Source organism: Pyrgilauda ruficollis, unplaced genomic scaffold, assembly GCF_017590135.1.
Source record: "Pyrgilauda ruficollis isolate IOZ18807 unplaced genomic scaffold, ASM1759013v1 scaffold95, whole genome shotgun sequence".
Classification (NCBI taxonomy): domain Eukaryota; kingdom Metazoa; phylum Chordata; class Aves; order Passeriformes; family Passeridae; genus Pyrgilauda; species Pyrgilauda ruficollis.
In genome coordinates this window covers 225,159-248,890 of record NW_024531599.1, presented here as the reverse complement: position 1 = coordinate 248,890, position 23,732 = coordinate 225,159, and the positions used below count along the sequence as shown (strand labels likewise).

At 47.7% G+C, this 23,732-nt stretch overlaps 2 protein-coding genes across 6 annotated transcripts in view; one reads left to right on the top strand and one right to left on the bottom strand.

Annotated features, from left to right (window-relative positions):
* The window catches only part of CEPT1 (choline/ethanolamine phosphotransferase 1), a 32,292-nt gene extending 27,341 nt beyond the window's left edge, over positions 1-4,951 (bottom strand). Inside the window, exons 1-3 of one of the 4 annotated variants that reach the window (XM_041489548.1) lie at positions 4,325-4,754; positions 4,002-4,105; positions 2,946-3,346 (exon numbers count right to left, since the gene is read on the bottom strand). In XM_041489548.1, coding sequence (XP_041345482.1) covers positions 2,946-3,284 — 339 coding nt within the window. In that variant the 5' untranslated portion in view covers positions 3,285-3,346; positions 4,002-4,105; positions 4,325-4,754. Of the gene's footprint in view, positions 1-2,945; positions 3,347-4,001; positions 4,106-4,324; positions 4,756-4,902 lie in introns of those variants that run through there. The other 3 variants (XM_041489547.1, XM_041489546.1, XM_041489545.1) reach the window with 3 other exon arrangements.
* Positions 4,952-4,971: 20 nt separating this feature from the next.
* Positions 4,972-22,086, top strand: DRAM2 (DNA damage regulated autophagy modulator 2). Of its 2 annotated transcripts, none has more exons than XM_041489559.1 (9): positions 4,972-5,026; positions 9,402-9,493; positions 12,925-13,082; positions 14,008-14,075; positions 14,622-14,761; positions 16,945-17,122; positions 20,412-20,494; positions 21,190-21,282; positions 21,766-22,086. In XM_041489559.1, the coding sequence occupies exons 3-9, from the start codon at positions 12,952-12,954 to the stop codon at positions 21,871-21,873; spliced, it is 801 nt and encodes a 266-aa protein (XP_041345493.1). In that variant the 5' UTR covers positions 4,972-5,026; positions 9,402-9,493; positions 12,925-12,951; the 3' UTR covers positions 21,874-22,086. The 2 variants fall into 2 exon arrangements, with proteins under 2 accessions (XP_041345493.1, XP_041345494.1); XM_041489560.1 differs by lacking the exon at positions 4,972-5,026 and adding an exon at positions 6,092-6,236.
* The last annotated feature ends 1,646 nt before the right edge of the window (positions 22,087-23,732 follow it).

Genomic DNA, 23,732 nt, shown 5'->3' with positions numbered 1-23,732 from the left:
GCAAGTTGTTGCATTGATTTCAGAAACTTGGGAACTTTTAGCCCCCAACTTTGTCACAAACACTTCACCAGTGTTCATGCTCACCAGCCCTTCACCAGACCAGAGCTGTGTCACTGCCAGTGCCCAGACTTTGAGTCCAAGAACACTTCTGGAGCTCTGCAGCACAGCCCCTCCACCACCAAGTGTCCCCTCCAGTACGAGGCACCAGCAGCTTTGCCAAATCTACATTAAGAACCCTTAATGGTCACATCCATGAAAAGGATTTCTACTCTGACAGAAACATAAACAATGCCAAAGCCCTGCTGGAGCAAAGATTACTATCCAAGCTTTTTTATGCTTTTTGAAGCATAAACCATTAAGAACAGAAAAGCCAGGGAGTTGCCATTACTCCATTCTGTTTACACATCCATAAATCCGATATTATTGGCGATTTTGCCATCTTCACCTTTGACACACTTTATAGAAGTGAGCATTTACGAGCAGCGTTATTTTACAGACCACACCAAGAAAAACCAAATACAGTTTAATCAAGCTGACCTGCCTCTCATAAAGCCCTGACATCCAGCTGGTTTTGGCTAACACAACCATGACTAATTTGTAGCACATCAACTTAAATATATTTCCTTCTACAACTTGCATTGCTCCTGCCATTTACCAAAACAGTTCGTTCTGCCCCGAAAGCTGCCGCTGTGATGTGCTTTCAGTACTGTCTGTACAAACAGCACAAGGTGAGAAAGGTGGAATGTGCCACCCAAGAGCAGAGCACCACATTTAGCCGAGGTTCTGATGCCACACAACTCCCTCATTTTTATCCCTCATGTACAGATTTTATCTGCCACAGTTAAGCTAAATTGCATCACCCTGAAGGTTTCTCTATAAACTTAAAAATCAATCTGCTGGCTCTCCTTTCTTAAAAGCTCCTTTCATGAGCAGTGTAGGTGTTTCCACTTACACCTATTTATATCCAAGTAAGATTTCATAGCTCTCTCCTTATCCAGGTAATTTTTCCTTTTTATTTTTTAAACTCAGGTACCATTCCATCAGTCTGCACTTTTCCAGCTGGTTCCTCCCAGCTAAGCAGGAAGTATTTGCATCTCCTTTACTCTCTGGCTGCACAAGGCCCTGAGTGACAGCTCTGCCCCAGCTGCACCTTCAGCAACAGGAAGGGAGGAGTCACTCTTGAAAAAAGGCAGAAGTAAGGCTGAGCTACAAGGAGAAGAAAATTTACATCAGAAATCAATAGTGGTTTGGGGGGGAGGAGGAGAAATTCTGCTCCTGGAGTTTCAGAGCCCCATTTTCTTCCCCACACAGTTCCTTGACGGTTAAAAAGCACCTCCCTGGTCATGCTGTGCCGTGTGGCAAATCAGATCAGGCCAAAAGCTGCCTCAGCACTAAGCTGTTTTTCAGTTCAAGTGAGGAGAAAAATCTCATTCACCTCACACAAAGTACTTCTCAAACTATTAAACACCAAACAGTGCTTTCATACAGCAGCCTTCAGCTAACACTGAGTTTCTCATGCTCAGAGTGCAGCTTCCTGGGCACTTCAGAAGTTTAGTTACCCATCAAGATACAACTGTTCTCCAGATTCTAAATTCTGCTCCAGTTTAGTGACCCAAACCAGCTCTGGGTTCCTGAGAACTGAAGTCTCTCTATCAGACCAGATTTCAGAGTCTGAGCCCCCACGTAACCCTGCCCAGAAGTAAACACAAGTTAAACCAACACACACCACAATGCCACAGCCTGGAAAAGCAAGGAGCTGCTCCAAGTATTCCCTGCTCAAACTGAATAGTCACTGTTTATTTTACACCTGCCAAATTCCACAGATTATTGTGAAACAATCTATTTCAACAGATTTCTAGGAGAGGCAAACATCCCTTTCCCATTTCATACGTGGAGCAGAGATGCAGTGCTGACTGTGCCAACCTATGTGAGATTTTGGAGACTGGTGGGGAACAAACTGTGTCCGGCTGGATTTCCAACCTCAGCTGGGAGACTTGGTTAGGAAGGAGTTCAGATGTTTTAAAAGCTGGAACTCTTGAGACATTCCCAGCCATTTGGTGTGTAACACATTTCTATACCAAATAACTCCCTTTCTCAGTGCACACACATAAAAGCAGCTTTTAAGACTCAACATTCAAGTGAAAACTCTTCCAGTGCACAAAAATGAGTCTTCAAGTGCCTTATGAGGTAATTGGTGATAGAGGGAAGTTGAAATGCCTGAAAGACTTTTGTACCCCTGAAATCAGGTTGAAACAGTTCTGCTCAGGGCAGGTAAGCTTTTAGAGCATTCAGAACAAAGAATAAAACCACTGACTTTTATCTAGCTTTCTCACAGCACAGCCACAGCTCAGGAACACAACTGCACCACGCTGTGCCAAAGTCCTGACTGAGCTGCCAGGACACAGAACCTGTGGAGCCCAGGAGGGTGTCCCTGTGGCTCACTAAGCTGGGATTGCTCACACCAGCTTTGACATCTTAAGTGGCCCTACTCTAGAGCTCAGTGCCCTGGCTCTGGTGCAGCCCCAGCATGTCCAACCCACCCAGCTCGTGTGGCAACTCTGATCCCAGAGCCGAGGGGAGTCACCCTGTTCTGGTCACAGAGAGTAAACAGGTACCAACTCCTCCTGCCACGCAGGCCAGGTAGCTGCAGAGCCACCGCTCCAACTCCTGGCAGGGCTGAGCTTTGTGCAGCAGATCCCTCATGGCTGCTTTGGTGTCAGATCCTACTCCGTATGGGTGTGTTGGCCCCAGGAACTGCTGTCTCACTCCAGCATCCACACATGATCTCTCTGCATGCCAGCATCACAGAGAGGCACAAGCATTTACAGAGAACAGGTTACAAGGACGAGGACTGCAGGCTGAACAGCAAGAACCAGCTCGCCCCAAAGCAACAACCCAGCCAAAACCACTGACAGCGACCAAAGTGCCAGGAGTCCATAACTCACCTGTTCTGTAGCTGTTGGGCAGTAACATACTAATAGCAGAGTTGTAAATATATTTATTAACAGTCCGATGATGGTGATCAGGTTGGGGGCAATCCAGGCTGGAACTCTTCCAACTAACCATTCCCAGTAGCCCTGCATGAGGGGCTCAAGCAGGGACCGTCCGGCACTCTGGTATTTGTGCTCCTCTAACCGTTTGAGCTGGTGCTTGGACAGGGGCGGCGTGGGCAGCTGCACCAGTTTGCTGAGCACGCAGGCAGCGCTGGGGCCGTGGCCGCAGCCTGCGGGGCCCTCCAGGTGCGATTCCCCACATCGCCGCTTGATGCTCCGGTGCCCACTCATGGGTTGGGTGGCCTAGGAATTGTCTTGGGCAGGCAGCAGCTGGGCTGGAGAACCATAAGATCCTGCAAAACACAAGGGGGCAAGACACACCTGAGCACACAAAAGAGATTTTAGGATATCAAAAGTTCCCAGCTGCTGCCCTAAAGAGCATTTCATTTGCCATCAGCAAAGCAAGATGATTTCATAGGACTACGCCTTTGAAAGAAAAAGTTATTTGGAGAATTGCTGATGGAACAACAAGAAACAAGTGCTCCAAATGCAGCAGTAAAACCCTGCAGCCAGCAGCAGCAGAAACTCCCAAGCCCAGCAGTGAGTTGTGTTACAGACTGGGGCACAGCCAGACCCCTCACACCTCTCCCAGGAGAGCAGGTGACACCATTCAGGTTATCAACTGACAGCACCAAAAACTGTACTAACACTGAAAAGTCTTAAGTTAAATTGGTTTGGAGCAGATTTGTCTCTGCAGTGATGCTGGACAACCACTTAAAAATAGTTATGCACATTTTTTTTTTCAGATTTCTGTTCCTTATTTCAGTTTTGGTATAGCTTTTTTCCTCTCTAAATTTAACCCAGCTCATTGTCTGTTCAACTTTCAATATATACAAGAAAACATGCAGGAGCTGGAGAGCTTTAGCTGGCCACAGACAGCATGAAGCAGCTGTAAAAAGAAAATACAGGGTCAGGAACAACTTTTCCAGCACAAAGAAGAACCCTCACAATGTTCCATCTCCCTTGAAAGCAGGTAACCAGACATGTAACTCTCCACAGGAAGCAGAGACGCAGTAGAGAAAGGAGACTCAAAATAAGAGTTTGCTGTTTATCTGTAGGAGACAACCATGAAAAAAAAATTTTTTGGGGAAGAAAACAAAAAAAAAAAAAAAAAAAAAAAAAAAAAAAAAAAAAAAAAGTAAACCCGGTTGAAGTCCAGCAAATAAAGCACAGAAAGGAAGACAGAGAGCTCTAAAGCCATCTGCACTGCACAGGTAGAGAAAACTGTGCAAATCAAAGGTCATCACTGGCCTAAGAACAAGTGATCTGACCTCCACTCTCCACACCCTCAGCAAGGCAAATTCCAGCAGTGAAAAGCCACCTCAGGCAGCCCCGTCAGAGGGAGGAGAAGAGAAAGTGGCAGGGCCTTCGCTGTGTTCGACAAGCTCGGGAGGAAGCAGAGCTGCACCTCTCCAATCGCCAGGCGACCAGAATTAGTCACCGCGGAGGTCCCTGTGGGCGTTGCCCTGGATGACCAGAAAAATTATTCCCAGTACATTAAACTGAGCTTTTCCCTCATCCTGAGGGGATGAGCCGGGGAAAAACAGCCCAGGAGCGCCTCGTTCTCCAAAACAAACGCCCGGCCCGGCTGCCGCGGGACTCCCACCGGGCCCGGCAAACACCCGGCCGGGGAGGGGCCCAGGGCAGCCCTGGCCCCGCCGGCACTTCGCCCCCGCCCACGGCGCAGCCCCGGATCTCCCCGGATCCCCCCGGACCCCGGCTCAGCCCGGCCCGGGCCCAGCCCCACCTCGGGGCCCTCCCCGCTCCCCCACGCGCCTCCCGCGCCCTCAGGGCCGCGCCCGGCCGGGGCCCCGCGCAGCCCCCGCCGCCGGGGCACCCCCAGCGCTACCTCCGCTCCCGCACCGGGCGGCGCTTCTTTTACGCCCCTTTTGCGACGGCCGGAAAGGAGGCGGTGGCAGCGCGCGCCGGGGGCGGGGCCGGGGCAGCGCGAGGACGGCGCGGGAGCGGCTGAGGTGAAGGGGGGGGTACGGGGGGAACCCAAACACCGAAACCGCGTCGCTCTCACCCCTGCCACTCCCCCAGAGAACCCACAACCTCCCCTTCACCCCCCCAGACACCTTTGTCACCCCCCCAGCGACCATACCCCGGTCTCCCTATCACTCCTCTTAGCGACCGCCCGGTGTTCCTGTCACTCCCTGTTACCCCCTCCGAGATCCTCTGTCACCCCCTCAGGGACCCCCCTTCATCCCCCTCAGTGACCTTCCGATGTCCCTGTCACCGTGTCAGAGACTCCCTTGGAAACCCCTTGTCAATCCCTCAGGGATCCCCCCATCCTCAGTGACGCCATGGTCTCTCTGTCAGCCCCCATCACTGCCTCAGTGATCCCCCAGTGTTCCCTGACCCCCTCCATGTCACCCCCACCCTACTCTGTGCCCCTCGCCCCACTGCAGCCCCCACCGGGTACACTGCCCTTCTGGACCCCCAGAAACCTCAGCTGTCCTTTCTCCCTCTCCTGATAAATCCTCCTCATCCCCTTTGTGCCCCCCTGTCAGCCCCAGTGACCCCCACCACCGTTCCTGCTGCCCAGTGACCCCCCCGCCACATCCCCAGTGAACCCCCATCACTTCCAGCAACTCCCCTGCCCTGAGAACCCCACTGAGCCCCTCTGCCCCTTCATCTCTCTGCCTTCAGCCTCCCCTTTCTCCCCTTCATTCTCTTTTCCTCCTTTCTTAAACCTCTCTCCATCCTGGTTCCTTTTCCCTTTCCTCTCTGCCCCCAGCGCCCCCACTCCCCATGTGACCTTGCAGTGACTCCAGTCCCAGCTGTCCCCTGGGAGTCTCCCGGTGGCTCTGCTCCGAGGACTCAGGTGTTTTTAGCTGAAACTGTGGTCAAGCGAGTGGGATTGGCCAGTGCCGTCGGTTCATCCCTGACACAGAGCTCCTGGATCAGCCAGAGCACCCAGCCACTGTCACAGTGTGCTGGGTGTCCCAAGCAGGCTTGGGGGCATCCTGTGCCAGTGTCCTGGGCCTGGCATTGTTTGGGTTGGCTCTAGGCCGTGCTGTGTCTTCTCAGCCAGGGAACAGGAGCAGGGCCAGAACATGGAGACCCCCTGGAAGCTGCCCTCCAGGACTGAAAGATTTCCTGGCAACTTTTTTGGTGTCTGTACTGAGAAAACACTCAAAATGAGTCACCTGTCATTACCCTGCAGCACGAACAGCAGAGGTAACACATTTCCTACTTCCTGACGTCAGTTCTTTGAGGATCAGTGACCTTTACCTGTGGTTTATCAGTAGGACCTAACCTGTGTTCAGACACAGCCCCATCCAGCCTCTGTTTGTTTAGGAAGACAGACAAATTCCTCTGTCCTTCCCTCAGTGCTGTCCACTGGACAATTTGCTGGAGACAAAAGGAAGTGTCCCTAGGTAGTGCTTTATCTCTGCCTATCTGGCTGCAGAGCAGGGAAGAGGCAGGTTGACAACCCAGGGATCATCAGTAATCCAGGAATTTCCCTTTTCCCCACGTAATTCAACCATCTTTGCAGCTTTGTCATTCCAGGTAACATGAACTTCCTGCCCTTATGGTCTTGCCCACCTTTCATTTTCCTTTGGAGATTCTATTCCACGTGCTCCAGCCTCGGTAGGGTGTGGCTGCATTCTTGCACTGGGAGAAACACTTCCGAGAGGGTTAAAATCTCCTTTGCTTTTGAAACACTTTCTTCACTTGCTCTTGATATTGGAAACAATCTGTGACACTCAAACTGGAGCTTAAAAAAAAAAAAAACCCTTAGAACTTTAAAGTGCCTGAAGATCAGGATAGATGTTTAAGAAAATCAGTTATATGGAAAATTGAGGGTGGCCATTGTTGTTGTATAATCTGCTTGCAAAGGAGCTTATGTGAAAACAAGGAGTTTGAGTGTGTGTTTTCCTTCTCCCTGTTGAAAACAATGGGATAGGACGAGGTGTTAATAATAATTTATCTCAGGACCTCAGCATCTGACACATGGTAATTCCTTTCTGCCTCCTGGTGTTTGGAGGTGCCTCGTTCTGTGCCCAGACAGAGCCTGGGAGTTGGCAGGGACGCAGGGCAGCTGCACAGCAGGAAGTTGGGACAGCCTGGAGTACACCGTGCCCTGACTGTGCCCAGGGATTTGCAGAGTGAAGCCTGTGTTGGAGATGTACAGTCTGCCCCCAGAACAGTGGGAGAACTGACTTGATTCCACTGTAAAATATTAAATGAGAGAGATAGAGGGAGAAAAGAACTCATGGTAGATCTTGACTGACATAAGAGAATTTAAAGGAGAAGAAATTTATAAAACTGTTTTTAGTGTAAGGAGAGTTCATGAGGGGGTTTCTGCTGGGGAAGGCAAGAGGGATAGAGCCCAACTGGTGCCATCAGGATGCCATCCTCCTGGGGGGCTGCAGATTCCTCCTGAGGGACAGCTCTGGCCTCTGCTCTCTGTGACCAGGACCCAAGGAAATGGCTGGAGCTGTGCCGGGAAGGTTTAGGCTGGATGTCAGGAAAGGTTCTTCCCCCAGAGGGTGCTGGGCACTGCTCAGGCTCCCCAGGGAATGGGCACGGCCCCGAGGCTGCCAGAGCTCCAGGAGTGTTTGGACAGCACTGCCAGGGATGGACAGGGTGGGATTGTTGGGGTGTCTGTGCAGCGGCAGGTTGATGATGATCACGTCTGGATGATCCTTGTGGGTCCCTTCCAGCTCAGAAGATTCCATGATTCCGCCAGCCTGCACATACACTCAGTAAGAAGCTGTGCCTCTGCAGTGCTCTGTGGTGTGACTGAAGGTGCTCTTTGTGCCAGACCACAGGAGAATGATGATAAGTCATGTGCAGAGCTCAGCTCTGGGCTCAGTGACAGCTCAGGGTAGAGAGATTCCCAGTCCTAACAGAGTGAGAGCTTCTCTGCCACCCAGCTTGCTTCGGAGCAGACAGTGCTGATGAGCTGCCTGTGTGGACACATTTATTTTGTAGTAAGGACAGCATGGAGGGAGAAGTTGGGAATAGCTGTTCTGCTTTACTAAGCTTGTCCTAGCCCAGGTAAATCAGTCTGCACAGGCACGTAAATACCGTCAGCAGGTAGAGAATCTGCATTGTCTGTGAGCTTCATCCCCACAGAGCTTCAGCCCCTCTGCATCCCCAAGGCAGCACCTCAAGCCTGTGGGAGGAGAAGTCAGGAGTTATGGAATGTCTGATTAAATGGACAGGCAGGATCCATGGCTGAGGCAAGCAGTGGGAGAGTCAACAAGACCAAAGCTGTGTTCTGCCCTTGGGTCACAACAATCCCATGGAATGCTCCAAGCTGGGAAAGGATCTGGTAGTTCTGGTGACAGTGACTGGACATGAACCCACGTGGGCAACAGCACCTGGGCCGTCACAGCTGTGGTGTGTCCAGAAGGCCTGGCGTGGTTCCCTGTGCTGGCACTGCTGGGGTAGCTCCAGTGCTGGGGACAGCTCTGGGCTCCTCCTGACAAGAGAGACACTGAGGGACTGGAGCGTGTCCAGGGAAGGGAGCAGAGCTGGGGAAGGGGGTGGAGCACCAGGAGCAGCTGGGAGAGCAGCTGGGGGACTCAGCTCAGAGAAGTGGAGGCTCAGGGGGAGCCTTTTGGCTCTGCACAACTCCCTGACAGGAGGGTTCAGCCAGGGTAGGTCAGCCTCTGCTGCTGGGAAACAAGGGCCGGGACAAGAGGAAACGGCTTCAGGCTGTACCAGGGGAAGTTGAGGTTGGATATTGGGAAAAATTTCTTCCTGGAATGTGTTGTCCAGCACTGGCACAGGCTGTCTAAGGCAGAGATGGAGTCAGCATCCCTGGAGGGATTTAAAAGCTGTGGATGTGTTACCTGAGGATTTAGTTTAGTGGTGGCCTTGGCAGTGCCAGAGGAACAGTTAGACTTGATGATCTTAGAGAGGCCTTTTCCAGCTTAAATGGTCCTATGATACTCAGGTTCCTCCAGCCCCTTGCCAGCCATGTATTTAGCATTGCACCAGCAGGACATGGGGATGTGTGTCCACAATGAAATGGGAAGTCTCCATGTTCTCTTCCCTTTCTTAGGTGAAAGCTGTAGTCTTAGGCACTGGTTTTAGTTGCATTCACTTCATCTCTTGAAAGCTCTTCAATTCAAGTTAAATGGTTGTGTAGAACACTCCTAAAATCAAAGAGCCTTAAACACCTGTTTTTCTTCATTTCTACCTCCCCACCACACACAAGCTTCACTCCATAAACTACTTGGAATGCAGGAAAAACACCGTGGGGCAAGCCAGCAGTCTAATCTGTGTCCAGTCAGCAGCAGTGACTAACAGAAGGTGCTAAGAAGAATAAACATGGCAAGGGGTACAGAAGAAGAACTCACATCTTGCTCATTTTCCTTTATATCTCAGAGTCAGAAAAATGAAGCGAATGTGGAGCTTCAGCAAAAAAATGACCTTGGATTCCCCTTAAGTGACATGTCCTCTGATGCCCTTTTTCTCAGGTATGTGGGGTGTGGTTGGTTGGTTCATTGGTTGGTTGGGTTTGTTTGCAGGGGAAAGTATGTTAGCTCAGAAATAAAATTAAGGCACTATGAATATTTAAATGAGAAATGAAAAGTATATTCAGACTGACTGGTTGGAGCCGACAATTACATACCCAGGAACATAACATTTATAACAGAGAACATCATGCAAAATCCGCATTTCTCTTTCAAACTCCCAATTTACTCATACTAGAGATGGGATTGTGGGGTTACAGTCATTACTGCTTGCAGTCTTAAAATCATGATCAGATGACAAACTTTATATTTAGCTTAAAAATGTGCAAGAGATCAGGCAACTTGAGTTCTGTCAATCTGTTCTTATTCACGACATATCCTGTTAAACACCTTTACCTGTCACCAGCTAGCTTTCTCACAAGCAGCTGAACCTTCATCTCTACAAGGCTGTAGTTGTCCATTCTATGCAAGGGCTGTAAAGGTTGACCAGCTCTGATCTCTTGCAAGATTCACCCACTTTTGTTTCAACTTTTTTCTTGCCATGAGACTTTCTAGTCTTGGTGCTTCCTCTTTCTTCCTTTTCTCTTCCTTCTTTCTTTCAGCCTCTCCACGCCAGGCCATGCCCTTCTAAAATCTCTCAATACTTCCTTCTAATTTCTTTCAACATTATTTTGCTTTTCTCATATACAGATCTTTGCCTGAATGCCTCTGGATGTGCACTCTCCATTATTGCTCTTTACCTTTGTCCTTTTTTATCTTCCATTTACAGTCTCCAGTTTTAACTGTGTTGAAACACTTTTTCTCCTCTTCTCTCCAGTGAACATCAGGAAACACTTTTTCCCTGTGAGGGTGACTGGCACTGGTCATCCCAGGCTCCCCAGAAAGGCTGTGATGTCTCCAATCTTGGGGTGAAATCCTGCACTACTGGCTCTGGTGGCCCTGCTTGAGCAGGGGGATGGCCCAGGTGACTTCCAGGGCTCCTTTCCCACCTCAGCCATTCTGGGAGGCTGAAATAGCTCTGGTTGTGTTTGAAGCTAGTAGCAAATTACTTTGCTTTTGCAGCAAGAGTAGGGAGGAGTCACAGTTCTCTCTGTGTGAGCTCACTAGGGTGGTCCTTCATCTTGGTTTGGAAAGACAGGTGTCTGCTAAGGAAGGCAGAAGCCTCCCCTCAATGGAAAATGTAAACCCCCTCCCTCCAAATTATTATAATTTTTGAAATTAAGGGGGCTCTCAGGCAAAGATATGGGAGCAGGAATAACAGTTCTTTATTAGGAAAGAAATTAAAATTAACAATGCAGTAATACAAAACAACACTGACAGAGTCAGAACAGGACCTGATACCCTGTTGGTCAGGGTGCTGGTATCAGTCCAATTGAAATTGTGGCTGCAGTCCTCCTGGAGTGGCAGGTGTGGTTCTGTTGAAGCAGGGATCCTGTAGAAGGGTGTAGTCTTCCTCTTAAGACCCAGTGGTGGTATAGATGGGCCTGGTCTTCTCCTGGGAATCCAGTGGAAAAGGCAGCTGCTCCTCTGGGAATCCAATGGGAAAAGGCTGCTGTGGTCTTCCAGATCTCAGATTCTATCCAGGTAGGAATGCTTGGCTCCTCCCTCTGGGCAGAGCATCTCCCAGTGGGATGATGTAAGTTTATCAGTCATGCTGTGGCACTCAATGGCCCATTAGCAGGAAATACCTCCTGGAGGGAGGATTGGTTGTGGCAGAGATAAAGAAAACTGCCCAATTAACAGAAGATAACTGCCCCATGAGATAGGAATAGAATACACCCCCCATTTCCAACCTAAGACACCCTTCTTGCTCTTAGAGAGCTGGCTTGAGACACAGATTTGCTGTCAGGCTGGGATTTAGGGAACTGAACAGTGTGACTACAGAGTCATAATTTCACTGACTGCATGGGGATCTTTTCCTCTCACCTGTAAAACAGCAACTGCTGTGAGCAACCCTTGAGTGTGAGGGCTGTGGTTGGTAGCAGTGAACTCAGATAGCTGAGAGGTCGTGAAGCCAGGCTGGATGGAGCTCAGCAACCTGCCCTAGTGAAAGGTGCCCCCTGCCCTGTTAATATTGTATTGTTATTACTGATATTACAGTCCATGGGAAAGTTCTGATTCACTCTCCACAAAAGAATTGCGTCTATGTTCTCAAACCTCCATAGGTGATATCTTCCAGAAGTTAACCTCACAGCATAGAATAAATAGGGTGATTTAAACAGTACTTCAGTTTTGATTTCCTCCAAAATATGTTTTTAACATTTTCACTGACATTTCATCCTAAACATTAATAAATTTAAAAAACAAACTAATTTTTAAAAATTGTTGCTGAATGGCAAAGTCATTTTCTATCCCATTCTGTGAGGTACCTCAGTACAGTCTTCTCCTTGACAATACACAAATCTAGACAGGATGGGAGGATGAGATGTGAGGAAATTGAGCTTTTTGTTCAACATGAACACAGTGAGCCCAGGAAACCCCCCAGTGCTTTGAGAGAGCCCATCAGGACATTATGGAGGGACAACAAAATGAGACTGTGAAGCAAAGAGGACTCAGAGTAGAAAATAAAACCTATGTGTGTGCAACTAATGGCAGGGTTAGATGGGATATTCCTCCCTGTGAGGGTGGTGAGGCCCTAGCACAGGTTGCCCAGAGCAGCTGTGGCTGTCCCATCCTTGGAAGTGTCCAAGGCCAGGTTGTGTCCTTGGAAGTGTCCAAGGACAGAGCTTGGAGCACCCTGGGATAATGAAAGGTATCCCTGCCCATGGCAGGGTGGAACAAGATTGGGTTTAAAGTCTCTTCCAGCCCTGGGACTCTATAACAGATGTCGAGTCACAGAGTCTGACAGGGAATAATTGAGGGCAGGTATTAAAGTAATTTTGGGTCATTTCCTCCACATCTACCCAGCTAAGTGTTAATAGAAACTGGAGGCTCCAGCACAGCCACCATCAGTTGCAGTGTCAGTGCAGGGACACGTTCTCTGTCAGCTCACTCTACTGACCTGGTGTTGTGACACAAGACTGAGAAGAAAATGGAGTCACTTACTCACAGTGACCCACTTGACCCTTTTCTGGCAGCAAAATATCGAAGCCACATAGTAAAATGACAGTACTGGTTTCTAATGATACTCTAAGAATTTCAGAATTAACATTTCTAGATTTAATTCTGCTTATTTATGATTTCTTCTGTGAAGTCAGTGTTCACTTTGGGTTTGCAGGAGAGGACTGAGAGATATAACAAACTGCTGTATGGGAAGCTTCCTGCCTCAAGGAAAGCAAAATTTCAAAGTCCTCGTCGTAAAATCCTAGATAACCTTTGGGAATCTCAGTAAACCTTTGAGAACTCTCAGTAAACTCTTGAGAACTCAGTAAATTTGAGAATCTCAGTAAATGTTTGAGAACTCTTAGTAAACCTTTGCATTTGGTTCTTCACAGTGTCTGGAGGCAGAAGTCAGCCCTGAAATGTGGTGGTTCCAGCAAGGCCTCTCGTTCCTGCCCGTGGTGCTGGTTGTGTGGTCAGCAGCATCATTTGTGTTTTCCTACATTACTGCAATTGTCCTGCACCACGTTGACCCATTGGTGCCCTACATCAGGTCAGTGATGTCCACCCTGTGGCAGAGCACTGAAATGACCCCACAGCTGTGAGTTCTTACCAACTCCAGACTTAAATAGCAGTTCTTACCCAACAGCTCCTGTACTAAAGTTACTCTTTATAGCCATTATATGTATAGTTATAGGTGATATTAAACTGATAGAGGGGAAATTCAGGTTAAATGTTAGGAAGAAATTCATTCCCTGTGAGGGTGGTGAATCCTGGCACAAGTTGCCCAGAGATACAGTTGCTGCCCCACGCCTGGAAGTGTCCAAGGCCAGGTTGGACAGGGCTTGGAGCAACCTGGGATAGTGGAAGGTGTTCCTGGTTGGAATGAGATAGTTGAGATGAGCTTTAAGGTCCTTCCCAACCCAACCCGTTCTGGGATTTGTGTGTTATTCTATTTAAAGGTGTCTGGTTTTGTGCAAAACTCTAAGCTTTGGATCTGTGAACATACCCTTAAAATGATGATAAACTGGGGGTGCCTCACCACATCCCTGCTCACAGTGAAGCCACTTGCTGCCAGGTTTGTTGCACCAGAAGATCCGTACTGAAATCTACAGTGCCAACTTTATTCTGTCAAGGCTGATATATATATAACAGCTTTGCTCTTTCAGTTTTCCATGTTCTTCATTTTTTCAGTTTTAATCCTTTTTATTCACCTTTTATGGCATCAAGATCAATATGAAAGTAACAGTTACTCTGAGCATGATCATTCCCTGCTCCAAGGCAAGCTTGTCTTTACCATGGTGATTTCTACAGCTCTAAAACCAGCACAGCATAGTTTGAGTAATGAAAAATCCAGTGAAAATCATCTGGAGACACTTTTTTACATGTCCTTTGTAGACTGAAATAAGTAAAGTTGTGTTGGAAGTATTTTTATATAAATAATATAGGATATGTATCACTCCATTTATCTTTTCCAGTGATACAGGGACAATACCACCTGAAAGATGTTTATTTGGGATCATGTTAAATGTTTCAACCTTCTTGGGTGAGTACAGAAAACTGTCCTTGGTGAGCTGCAGGCAGTTCTGGAATGCAACAGCTTTAAAAAAGTTCATTTCCTTCTCCGGATCATTAAACAGCCCAGAATTCTTACTCAAAAACGAAATACTGAGCAATAAATCTCACTTCTCTTAAGCAATTAAAAGTGTGTGTCAGGGATGTTATCCACGAATTGCCAGCATGGCAATTGCAGATTCCAGGAGGACAAAAAATGCATTCAAAAAAACAGAAAAGTAAAAGCAATAAAAATGCAAATTCAAGGCAGTCACCTTACCTGTGCTACAGCAATGGAAGGAGGGAAAACAACCTAATATGGTTTTTTAATGAAATAGATCAGAAAAATCTATTAATTTAACTTGTTTGCCATTATATTATTTCAATTTTCAATCCAGCCTTTCAGCTTTCCTATTTCACTGTGCCCTAAAAAAATTCTTGTATTTTAAAAGTTTCCTCTGGCACTCAGCATCTTCCCAGGTAAACAAGGACACTGCTCCCCAGCAGGAATCTTACTGCCTGTGGCTGTCTTTGGCAGGGATGGCCACCATGTACGTCCGGTACAAACAAGTGTCTGCCCTGAGCCCAGAAAAACCCAGGATCCTGAGGCTGAATAAGCTGGGCCTCACGCTGGGATGGATGAGCTGCTTTGGACTCTGCATTATTGCAAATTTCCAGGTTTGTGCACCACCTGCACTGCTCTGTCCCTGCCAGAGCTGTGTCTGTTCTGAGATATCTGATGTCATACCTGATAAACAGCGGATTTACAGAAAGCAACTTGCCATGGCAAACTGCTTTTTTGTGACATTCTCTACAGAGCACAGTTAAAAAAGACAAGGTTTGACTTTTAATTTGTTAGTTATTCCTTATTTGCTTTGGGACTTGTGAGCAGCTGTTCATGACATTTCAAAACATTCATAACCACCAAGCATTGCAGAAGCCACATTTGGATCTCCTTCCAGGCAGGCTGAAAGCCTGAGATCCACATTGAAAGCCCACAACTGTGGCTCAGGAGAATCAGGTATCAAATAGTATAAAAGGTATCAAAAACTTGTTGCAACTAGAAGTAAAGCAAACAAAACCATCCAACCCCACAAGCCCAGCTCTGGAAAACCTGCCCTGTTGGGCAGATTCTCCTTCACACCTTCTCAAATTCTTGAAAATTCTACAACATTAATTCTTCTGATTTTCTCCATCCCAGGTCTCTTTTTTTTTTTTTTTTTTTCTCCCCAATACCTTCCACTCCAAAAAAACCACATCTGATATTCTCACCCATCACACCATGAGCAGTTCCCCTTTGTTGGCTTCATTTTTCAGGTGATTGTATAATTGCCAGCCTTATCACATTAATTACCTGATGGATTTTGGGGCTCTGTTGTGGTGCCTGTAGCCACCACAGGCTGCAGTGTCACCTCAGGCTCCTGCTGGATTAGGGACAGGGAAAACGAAAGAGGAAAAACTCTTGGGAACCTCCACCTTTTCCCCAGCCCAGTTCCTCAAGTGCTGCAGCATCTCCTGTCTTAGAAACCTCAGCACTCTCATTCTAGGCATTTTTTCTTCTGGAGGCCTCAGTCTATTTACTGTTTTCTAGAGCCCTCAGAGGTCCCAGCCTCCCATTCCACATCCACCAAGAAGAATCCTCCAGGCTCTGCTCAACTCCATGATTTCCCTCTACTGCCATCAATAAAGGGTTTTTCTACTTTATTTGTATTTCCCAACAGTCAAAACCCAAGAGGTACATGTTAATTTGGTAACAGTTTGTGTATTGTTTAATCTTGAGCAAAAAAAACAAAGTTGGAAGTAATGCACTTGCATATTTCCCTGAAATCCACTGGTGATTGAAGACCCCGAAGTGTGGAAATAGAGAATTTCTCTCTGCTGACACCTCCTTGCACAGTACATGTTTTTGGAGCACACACCTTTGCAACCTGCTTATTTCTTAAATATATATTCTCACTGTAGATGCAGCACTTAAAATTTGTTTGTACACAGAAAATGCATAAGGAAAAGCTTAATCTTAAGAGTTACTCAGTAAGATACACACAGAACCTCATGTTTTAGGGCAGGAAACATCTGCATGATTGGAGTGCAGGAGGCTGCCAGGCCTTGCCTTCTGCAACAGGTCAGATGACACTTTTTGTTTCCTGTCTCTGGCTCATATGCTAAGCTGGTGATGAGAGTAAAGGGGTGAACACACCTGGGTTTTCACACACATATATTTTAATAATAAATTTTTAGTTGGATTGGATTTTTTTTAATATCTTCTGGTTTTTGTAATTTTTTTATTTGACACTTGGTTCTCCTGGTGGTGTTTTTTAAGTATTGCTGCTTGATTGAGCCTTGTTTCCTCAGAGTATTCCAAGATACTAATTTGACAAACAATCTTTGTTCAAACCAGAGTTCATTCAGAGAAATGCAAAACCTCATTATTTTTAATCCAAAATTGGGTGCTAGAATCGTGTTGTGTCTGTCCTGTAGTACATAATCTTTCACAGATGCATAGACTCACAGGTTCCTGGGGTGGAAATGTTGTCACTCCTGCCCACCTGCAGGGATTCTCTCACCCAATTCCTGTGATACTGTCCATTTATGAAAAGAGCTCTCACAAATTCCTGTACTGAAGGTACAGCTGTGACCTGTAACTTCACCACAAGAACTTAACAAAAGCAGAAATTCCAGAGGCTAGCAGGTTGTGGCTTCCAGACATCTTCCAATGCTGCTTCCAAAAAAATTCTCCTGAGGACTGGCACAGTCCATAACTGCTTAGCTCAGAATGGGAGAAGGTCACTGAGGGGTGGATGCCAGAGGTTTACAAAAGAAAATGAAACCAGGTTTTCACAGGCAGCACTTTCTTTCCCTAGAAATGCATCCTGTACTACATCCATGTGCTGGGAGCCTGCCTGACCTTCGGGGTGGGGTCCATCTACATGCTGGTTCAGACCATCCTGTCCTACCTGATGCAGCCAGAACTTCACAGCAAAGACATCTTCTGGGCCCGCCTGGCCGTGTTCCTGTGGAGCTGTTCCAGCATCTTGAGCAGTATCCTTTGCCTGGGTAGTGGCACCAAAACCCAGCAGTCTCCACAGAATTTACACCTACTTGAACCAAACCACCACCATGTGCCACAAGAGGCCTGTCATCCTTGATTGTACACCCTGTAGTTGCCCCATTCTGTATTCCAGCCTGGGAATTTCAAGGAAAATGGTTAATCCCTTTAATACTTTTAATATTCCCCACTGGATATTAAAAAAAAAAAAAAGGTAAGAGGGACAGTTACTACCCTTTCTCCTCCCCTTTCCTACTGCACACCAGAGACTGAAAATAGGAAAAATAAGAGTTTATCCCCAAGAGGCCTGACTAAGTTAAGAAATACAATGCCAAAACGAAGTGTGCTTAAGGGATGGCTGGTTTCAATGGGGGAAGAAAACAAGTAAGAAATAAAAGTGTGTTCCTGAGGACAAAAATGGTGCAGAGTGCTAGAGTTGGATATAACTGAGAAAGAAACCCAGAATGTAGCACAAGAGGAAAACAGACCATGTGCCAGCTGGCTCTGGAAGAGGGAGACAAGTCTGGAGCACATTTCAAGGGTGAGTCAGGGAGGGACTTAGACCTCTCATCTCCCTGCCCATCCTACAGTTCAAAAGACAAGATATTTCTGACTGGCATTCCCTACCACCTTCCCTCAGCATGAGTCCATCACTCCCTTTAGCTCTGAATTCTAAGTGCTGGAAGCAGCTGTGCAGTTTAGAGAAAGAGAGAAACACAGAATGGTTTGTGTTGAAGGGACCTTCTAGTGCTGCCCTCTCTCAGTGGGAATCCATTCCCATTTAGCCATATATTTATATAACAAATGTGGGCAAACTCGCTCAGAAATAGAGGCCTTTTCCTTTCCCAAATTATTGAAACAGTCAGGAAACTGCACCAGAACAGTTCTCCTGCTCACCACAATGGACTTAGAATTGGATTTTAAAAAGAAACTCAGTTTTTGTGTCAAACAGGACAACAACACCAAACTTCCTGAATTCCAGAGACACAAGTTACAAAGCCCATTGCTTAAACACTGTCCCATCTGCAGCTGTATCCAGGCCACTGATTTAATCCCCACCAATCCCACGTATTTCCATGTTGGCAGCCAATACCAACACTAAACCATATGTCTCATATCTCCAAGATTGCAGCATCTCACTGGGCTCCCATCCCTGCTGCTCCAGGATTATAGAATCTGTAGCAGTCAGAGGAGCAGGGACAGTGGGGCACAGGCTTGTTATCCATCATGAAGGATCTTCACCTGCTGAGGGGCCTTGGCAGACAGCAAGGAAATCATCTGAGAAACTTGGAGAATTGTTGTATTTAACAGAAATTTTTGATATTAGCAAACAAGATTTTCAGCTTTGAATAGGGAGGACCCAAACGGGTGAAACTAAAATATGTTCTATGAATTATATGATCTGCTGCAAGTTATGTTCCTCTTACAGATGCCAAAAGCCCACAAACCTCAGATTTGTAGAGGTTTTTGTGCCAATGTAGTCTAACCAAAATTATAGGGAAGTTGTAGAAGTAATGATGCATACATATATAACAATGAAAGAGGAAGAAAAGGGAAATTGTTGTTCTAAATTAACAGATCATAATGTAATAAGGGAAAGATGGGGAAAGGGAGAAGTCTGTGACCTTGGGTTAAATGGTTGTAACAGGTACTGGAAGACAGAAGGAGATGTGTTTTGTGTCAGCTCTGGGGTCACAGCAGTGCCCATCCCCTGTGCTGGCACTGCTGGGGTAGCGCCAGTGCTGGGGACAGCTCTGGGCCCCTCCTGACAAGAGAGACACTGAGGGGCTGGAGCGTGTCCAGGGAAGGGAGCAGAGCTGGGGAAGGGGCTGGAGCACCAGGAGCAGCTGGGAGAGCAGCTGGGGGACTCAGCTCAGAGAAGTGGAGGCTCAGGGGGAGCCTTTTGGCTCTGCACAACTCCCTGACAGGAGGGGACAGCCAGGATGGGGTTGTGCTCTGCTGCTGGAGAGCAAGGGCCGGGACAAGAGGAAACGGCCTCAGTTCAGTTGGATATTAGGGAAAATTTCTTCCTAGAAAGGGTGGTCAGGCACTGGCACAGCTGCTCAGGGAAGTGATGGAGTCACCATCCCTGGAGAGATTTAAAAGGCATGTGGATGTGGCACTTGGGGACATGGGTTTATGGTGGCCTTGGCCTTGGGGAACAATTGGACTCAACCTCAGAGGTCTTTTCCAACCCAAACAATTCTCTGAATCTATGAAAATACTCCTGGTCCTGTGGTGGAATGTAACAAGCAGAACTGCCAGCACAGAGCAAGGCAGTTGATGACCCACTGTAATGGGGGGGCAGGGGAGGGAATGGGAACCAGTTGCTTTGTATCACAATGATTAAATTCTTCCCACTGCAGCAGGAACTCAGGCAGATAACAAATAGCTCCTATGGCTGCCCAGTTCAATTAAGCAGAAAATTGGGTGTCTGTGGTCCAGTCAGTAACCAGAGCTCCTAAACCACTCACACCCATTTTTAAATAAGCTTTGGAAGTCTGGATTCTTAAGGCTATGTTTGTGCTTGTTCACCACCAAAATTAATTTTTCACACCAGGAGGCTCTTCATGTTTAATCTCATTAACCACTGAAGAATTTAATATCTTAATCCTATGAAAATCAGGTTGTCTGTAAATTAATCATCTGAGTTTCATTTGTTGTGTAGCAGAAGCACTTTTTTGGGTACCTTCCCTCTGTAAGATGTTGAAGAATTGACATCAAATACTCCAGAAAGATCCAGGTCTTGGATTAAATAGGGGATCATTGTCACATGGGGGGAAATCCAAAGCATTTCTCAAACCTTGACTAAGAGGGAAACAGAAAAGCCAAAAGTCCTCTTTGCAGCAGGTGATACAGAATTCCAACCTGTGGCCCACTGCAAGAATGCAAGGTAGTTGAGACATTGACAAGCCATCAGAGGAAGAGATCTAGACTCTTATTAGGGTGGAAAATATCAGTAAAATTAAATTAAAATGCTCAGCAAGTGTGCACATCTGATCATAGCTTAAATACTTCCATGAGAGTGCTGCCTTTGATCAGAGGAATAATGAGAGGCAGCACACAGAGAACAGAAATAATGGGTTTAGGTTCAAATTAACCTTTTCACATTACAATAACCAGTGGGTTGGGACAAGCTACAGGTTGAAGGGCACAATGTGAACAGTCCATGGCACCATTACTGCTCCTCAGGCTGAGATCCCATAGCCTCAGCTCAACACAGTCTGCAAGTTCCATGTTCCTCATTCTTGGCCTTGAATCTTCCTTAACCTCTTCCCTCAGTGTTTGTGTCCTCAGTTGTGTTGTATAGTGGCTTGTATGGACAGAACCTGGTGCAGAAGCTGCACTGGGACCCCCAGGAAAGAGTAAGTGAGTGGGTGGGAAATGGAGTCCAAATCCAGCTGGATTTGGAGGGACAGGTCGGAACTTCCTGCAGTTCACGACACAGCCTGGGGTGAGAGAGGAGAGAGCTGTGCCAGCCGAACCAGCCAGCAGCTCCTTGGAATTGTGGGATCCCAGACTGGGGTGGATTGGGAGGGACCTCAAAGCTCATCCAGTTCCAGCCTCTGCCATGGGTGGGGACACCTCCCACCAGCCCAGGTTGCTCCAAGCCCCGTGCAACCTGGCCTTGGACTTCCAGGGATGGGGCAGCCACAGCTGCTCTGGGCAACCTGTGCCAGCATTTGTTGAAGTTCTGATTGCACAAAACTGTTGGATCTTCAAGTGTAACTCTGAATTAATCCCTCCTGCATCTTGAGGAGGGCCTTGAACCTTCCTGCTCTTTGTCAGTTGAGCTCTGGATTGAACCTTCAGGTTTTGCAGGTGTGTATTAAATTCCCAGTAGGCATCATCCAAGTTGGAGCAGGTGTTTTCCTGGTCATTCTCATTCTTCAGCACTTCATTCTTGGAGATTTCAGATCCAATAAGGGATTTTGGTCTCCAGTGGGAATAGTTCTGGATGTAGGATCTCACATGGGATGTCACAAGTCACAAGCCATCCTTGTGCCACTGCAGGTTCCAGAGCAGTTTTCACATGGATTTTTTCCCCTCTGTAACATAGGGCTACACCCCCCACATCATCAGCACCGTCTCCGAGTGGTCGCTGGCATTCTCCTTCCTCAGCTTCTTCCTCACCTACATCCGTGACTTCCAGGTAAAATGAAGTTAACATTCTCTGTTTCTGAATAGCCCAGTGTGGTGCTGCAGGGCAGCCTTAGATTTTATGGGATCATGGAATTGTTTTGGTTGGAGAAGACCTTTAAGGTAATGGAGTCCAGCCATTAACCTGGCATGGATCAGTCACCAGGGCTGGAGACTCGAGCAGCTCTAAATGACCCCCGTAGAGTCTGTCCCTGCTGTGTTACCAGAGCTCCAGCATCAGCCTGGCTTTCACTAGCCTTGACTGGCCCTGACTGGCTTCACTTCCAGACCTGTTACAGCCATAGGGTGCTTTTCCTCCAGGACAAGGCAAATGATGGAGCCAATCCAGAGCACAGCTAGGAGCCAGGCATATGGTTCTGAGCTGATCTCTTGGTGTTTACAAAAATCTTTGGTGTTTCCTCTGGCCACTGAACTTCCCAGTGCCAAGGCAGTGAGGGAGCCACTCACAGGGACCTCCTTTGCTTTCCCTCCACAGAAAATCTCCCTGCGAGCCGTGGTCAGCCTGCAGGGCCAGACCCTGCATGAGAGCCCAGGGAGCTTCAGGGCAGAGGAGCAGGCACTGCTCATAGCAGGGAGCATCTGATGGATGGAGAGAACTCAGGAATTTAATAGCAATAACAACTGTTATTTCTAAACATTTATATTAAAAAAAATATGAAGTGATTGTCTTGTCAAGTCTTATACTTGACATCAAGGGCTTTGCACAGCTTTGCAAATGTTACCAGTACTGTGAATGAGTCTGTGACATTTCTACATTTCCCAATGTCATGAAGGATTAAATGAAGGTTGTTAATGAGTTGTGTCTCCTCGTCTCTTCCTCTACACCCAGTTTGACCTCCTTCACCCTGCTCTCTCCAGTCTCCTCAGGCCAAATCCTTTTGGATGGCAGAGCCTCCAGCCTCACCTCTGCTCCCCTTGGGCCCAGGGGGCTGATCCATGCTCTGTAGTTTGGGCCAGATGGGATGTAGCTTGGGCCATCCTTTGAGCAGCCCATAGGGAAAACCTCTTCACACCACAGCCTGCTCTGGAGGTCAAGAGGCAGCTGAGCAGCTCCCTCCTGCTGGAAGGGCAGCCCTGTGTCGGCTCTGGAGAGGAGTGACAGGGAGCAGCAGGAACCACACAGCCATGGAATCCCAGAAGGGTTTGGCTCAGAAAGGACCTTAAAGCCCATCCCATTCCATTCCATCCCCTGCCATGTGCAAGGACACCTTCCACTAGACCAGCTTGTTCCAGGCCCTGTCCAACCTGGCCTTCCTTCCCTCCCTCTCCCTGGCAGTTGTTGGAGCTGACAGGCAGGTTGACCCAGGAATTCTCATGCCAAGCGTCCCTGTCACACTGGTGGAAGAGTTGGCCAAGGCAGCCCATGTCCTGTTCCCTCCCAAGCCAAGAGCTGTCCCTTAAACACCCCAGAGTGCGAGCCCTGTCCTCATGTTCTCGACATCCCTGGTGCTCCCAGGTTGGAGAGCCTCCAACCTAAGCCAGCTGCTCCTTCCTCCAGCTGCTTCCAGCAGCTCCCAGAGTGCAGACAGTACTTATCCCAAACCTGTGGAGTATCTGTGTGCTCCAGAGGCTGAGCTCCACGAGCCTCTTAAGTGCCAGACACACCAGCTGCTTCCAGAGTCAATCCATAGGGACAACCTCCCACACTCATGCCCAGGCCAAGCCAGAATCCTTAAAAACGAGTATCTCAAATTCTACCAAAGTACAGCAGATTGAGGGGATATTTGATTGTGCACAAACCTACCAAGTACCTTCACAGCTGCCTCTGAGCCCTGCTTGGCAGGAATAGCTCAGTTCCCTTCCCAAGTTACTGCTCAAGACTTGTACATGAGCTCCAGCACATTTCCTCCCACACCAGAATTCCTTACTTTGGCATCTTCCCTTCCTGAAGGAGCAGACAAAGCACCTGGAGAGAAATTAATCTAAGCTGGAGGCCTCCTGGAAACCCTAACTTTCCCTGAGTAGCTTCTTTCTTCCAGATTTAAATGGGATGTCTCCATCCCTGTTACGGCACCTCCAGCCTGGTTCAGCCAGAGTTCAGACAATTCACAGAATGGAAACAACATTTGGGGCTGGAAGATGCCGTACTACTGAAGGCAGTGGGGTGAGAGGACAGGTGGATGTGATTCACATGGAGTCACAGTGAACCCTGGGCTCAAGGCCTAGGAAGGTTTCTCAAGTATTGTATTTTACCTGCGGATGAATCCTTAGGGATCCCAGCCACCCTGGAGAGCTGCACACTTGGCCACACACTTCCTAAGCAGGGAATAGGTAAAGCCCAGTTCCTGATTAACTGCTCCAATGTAGAAAATGTGATGTTTCAGCTGAGAGAATCCTTTGCTTCCCCCAAGGCTCATTAGACAAATGGTTTAAGCAAGAGATGGTGCCAACAGTGATGGGATCCCTGTGGAGGAGGGAGAGAGCTCTTTGCCTAATACGATG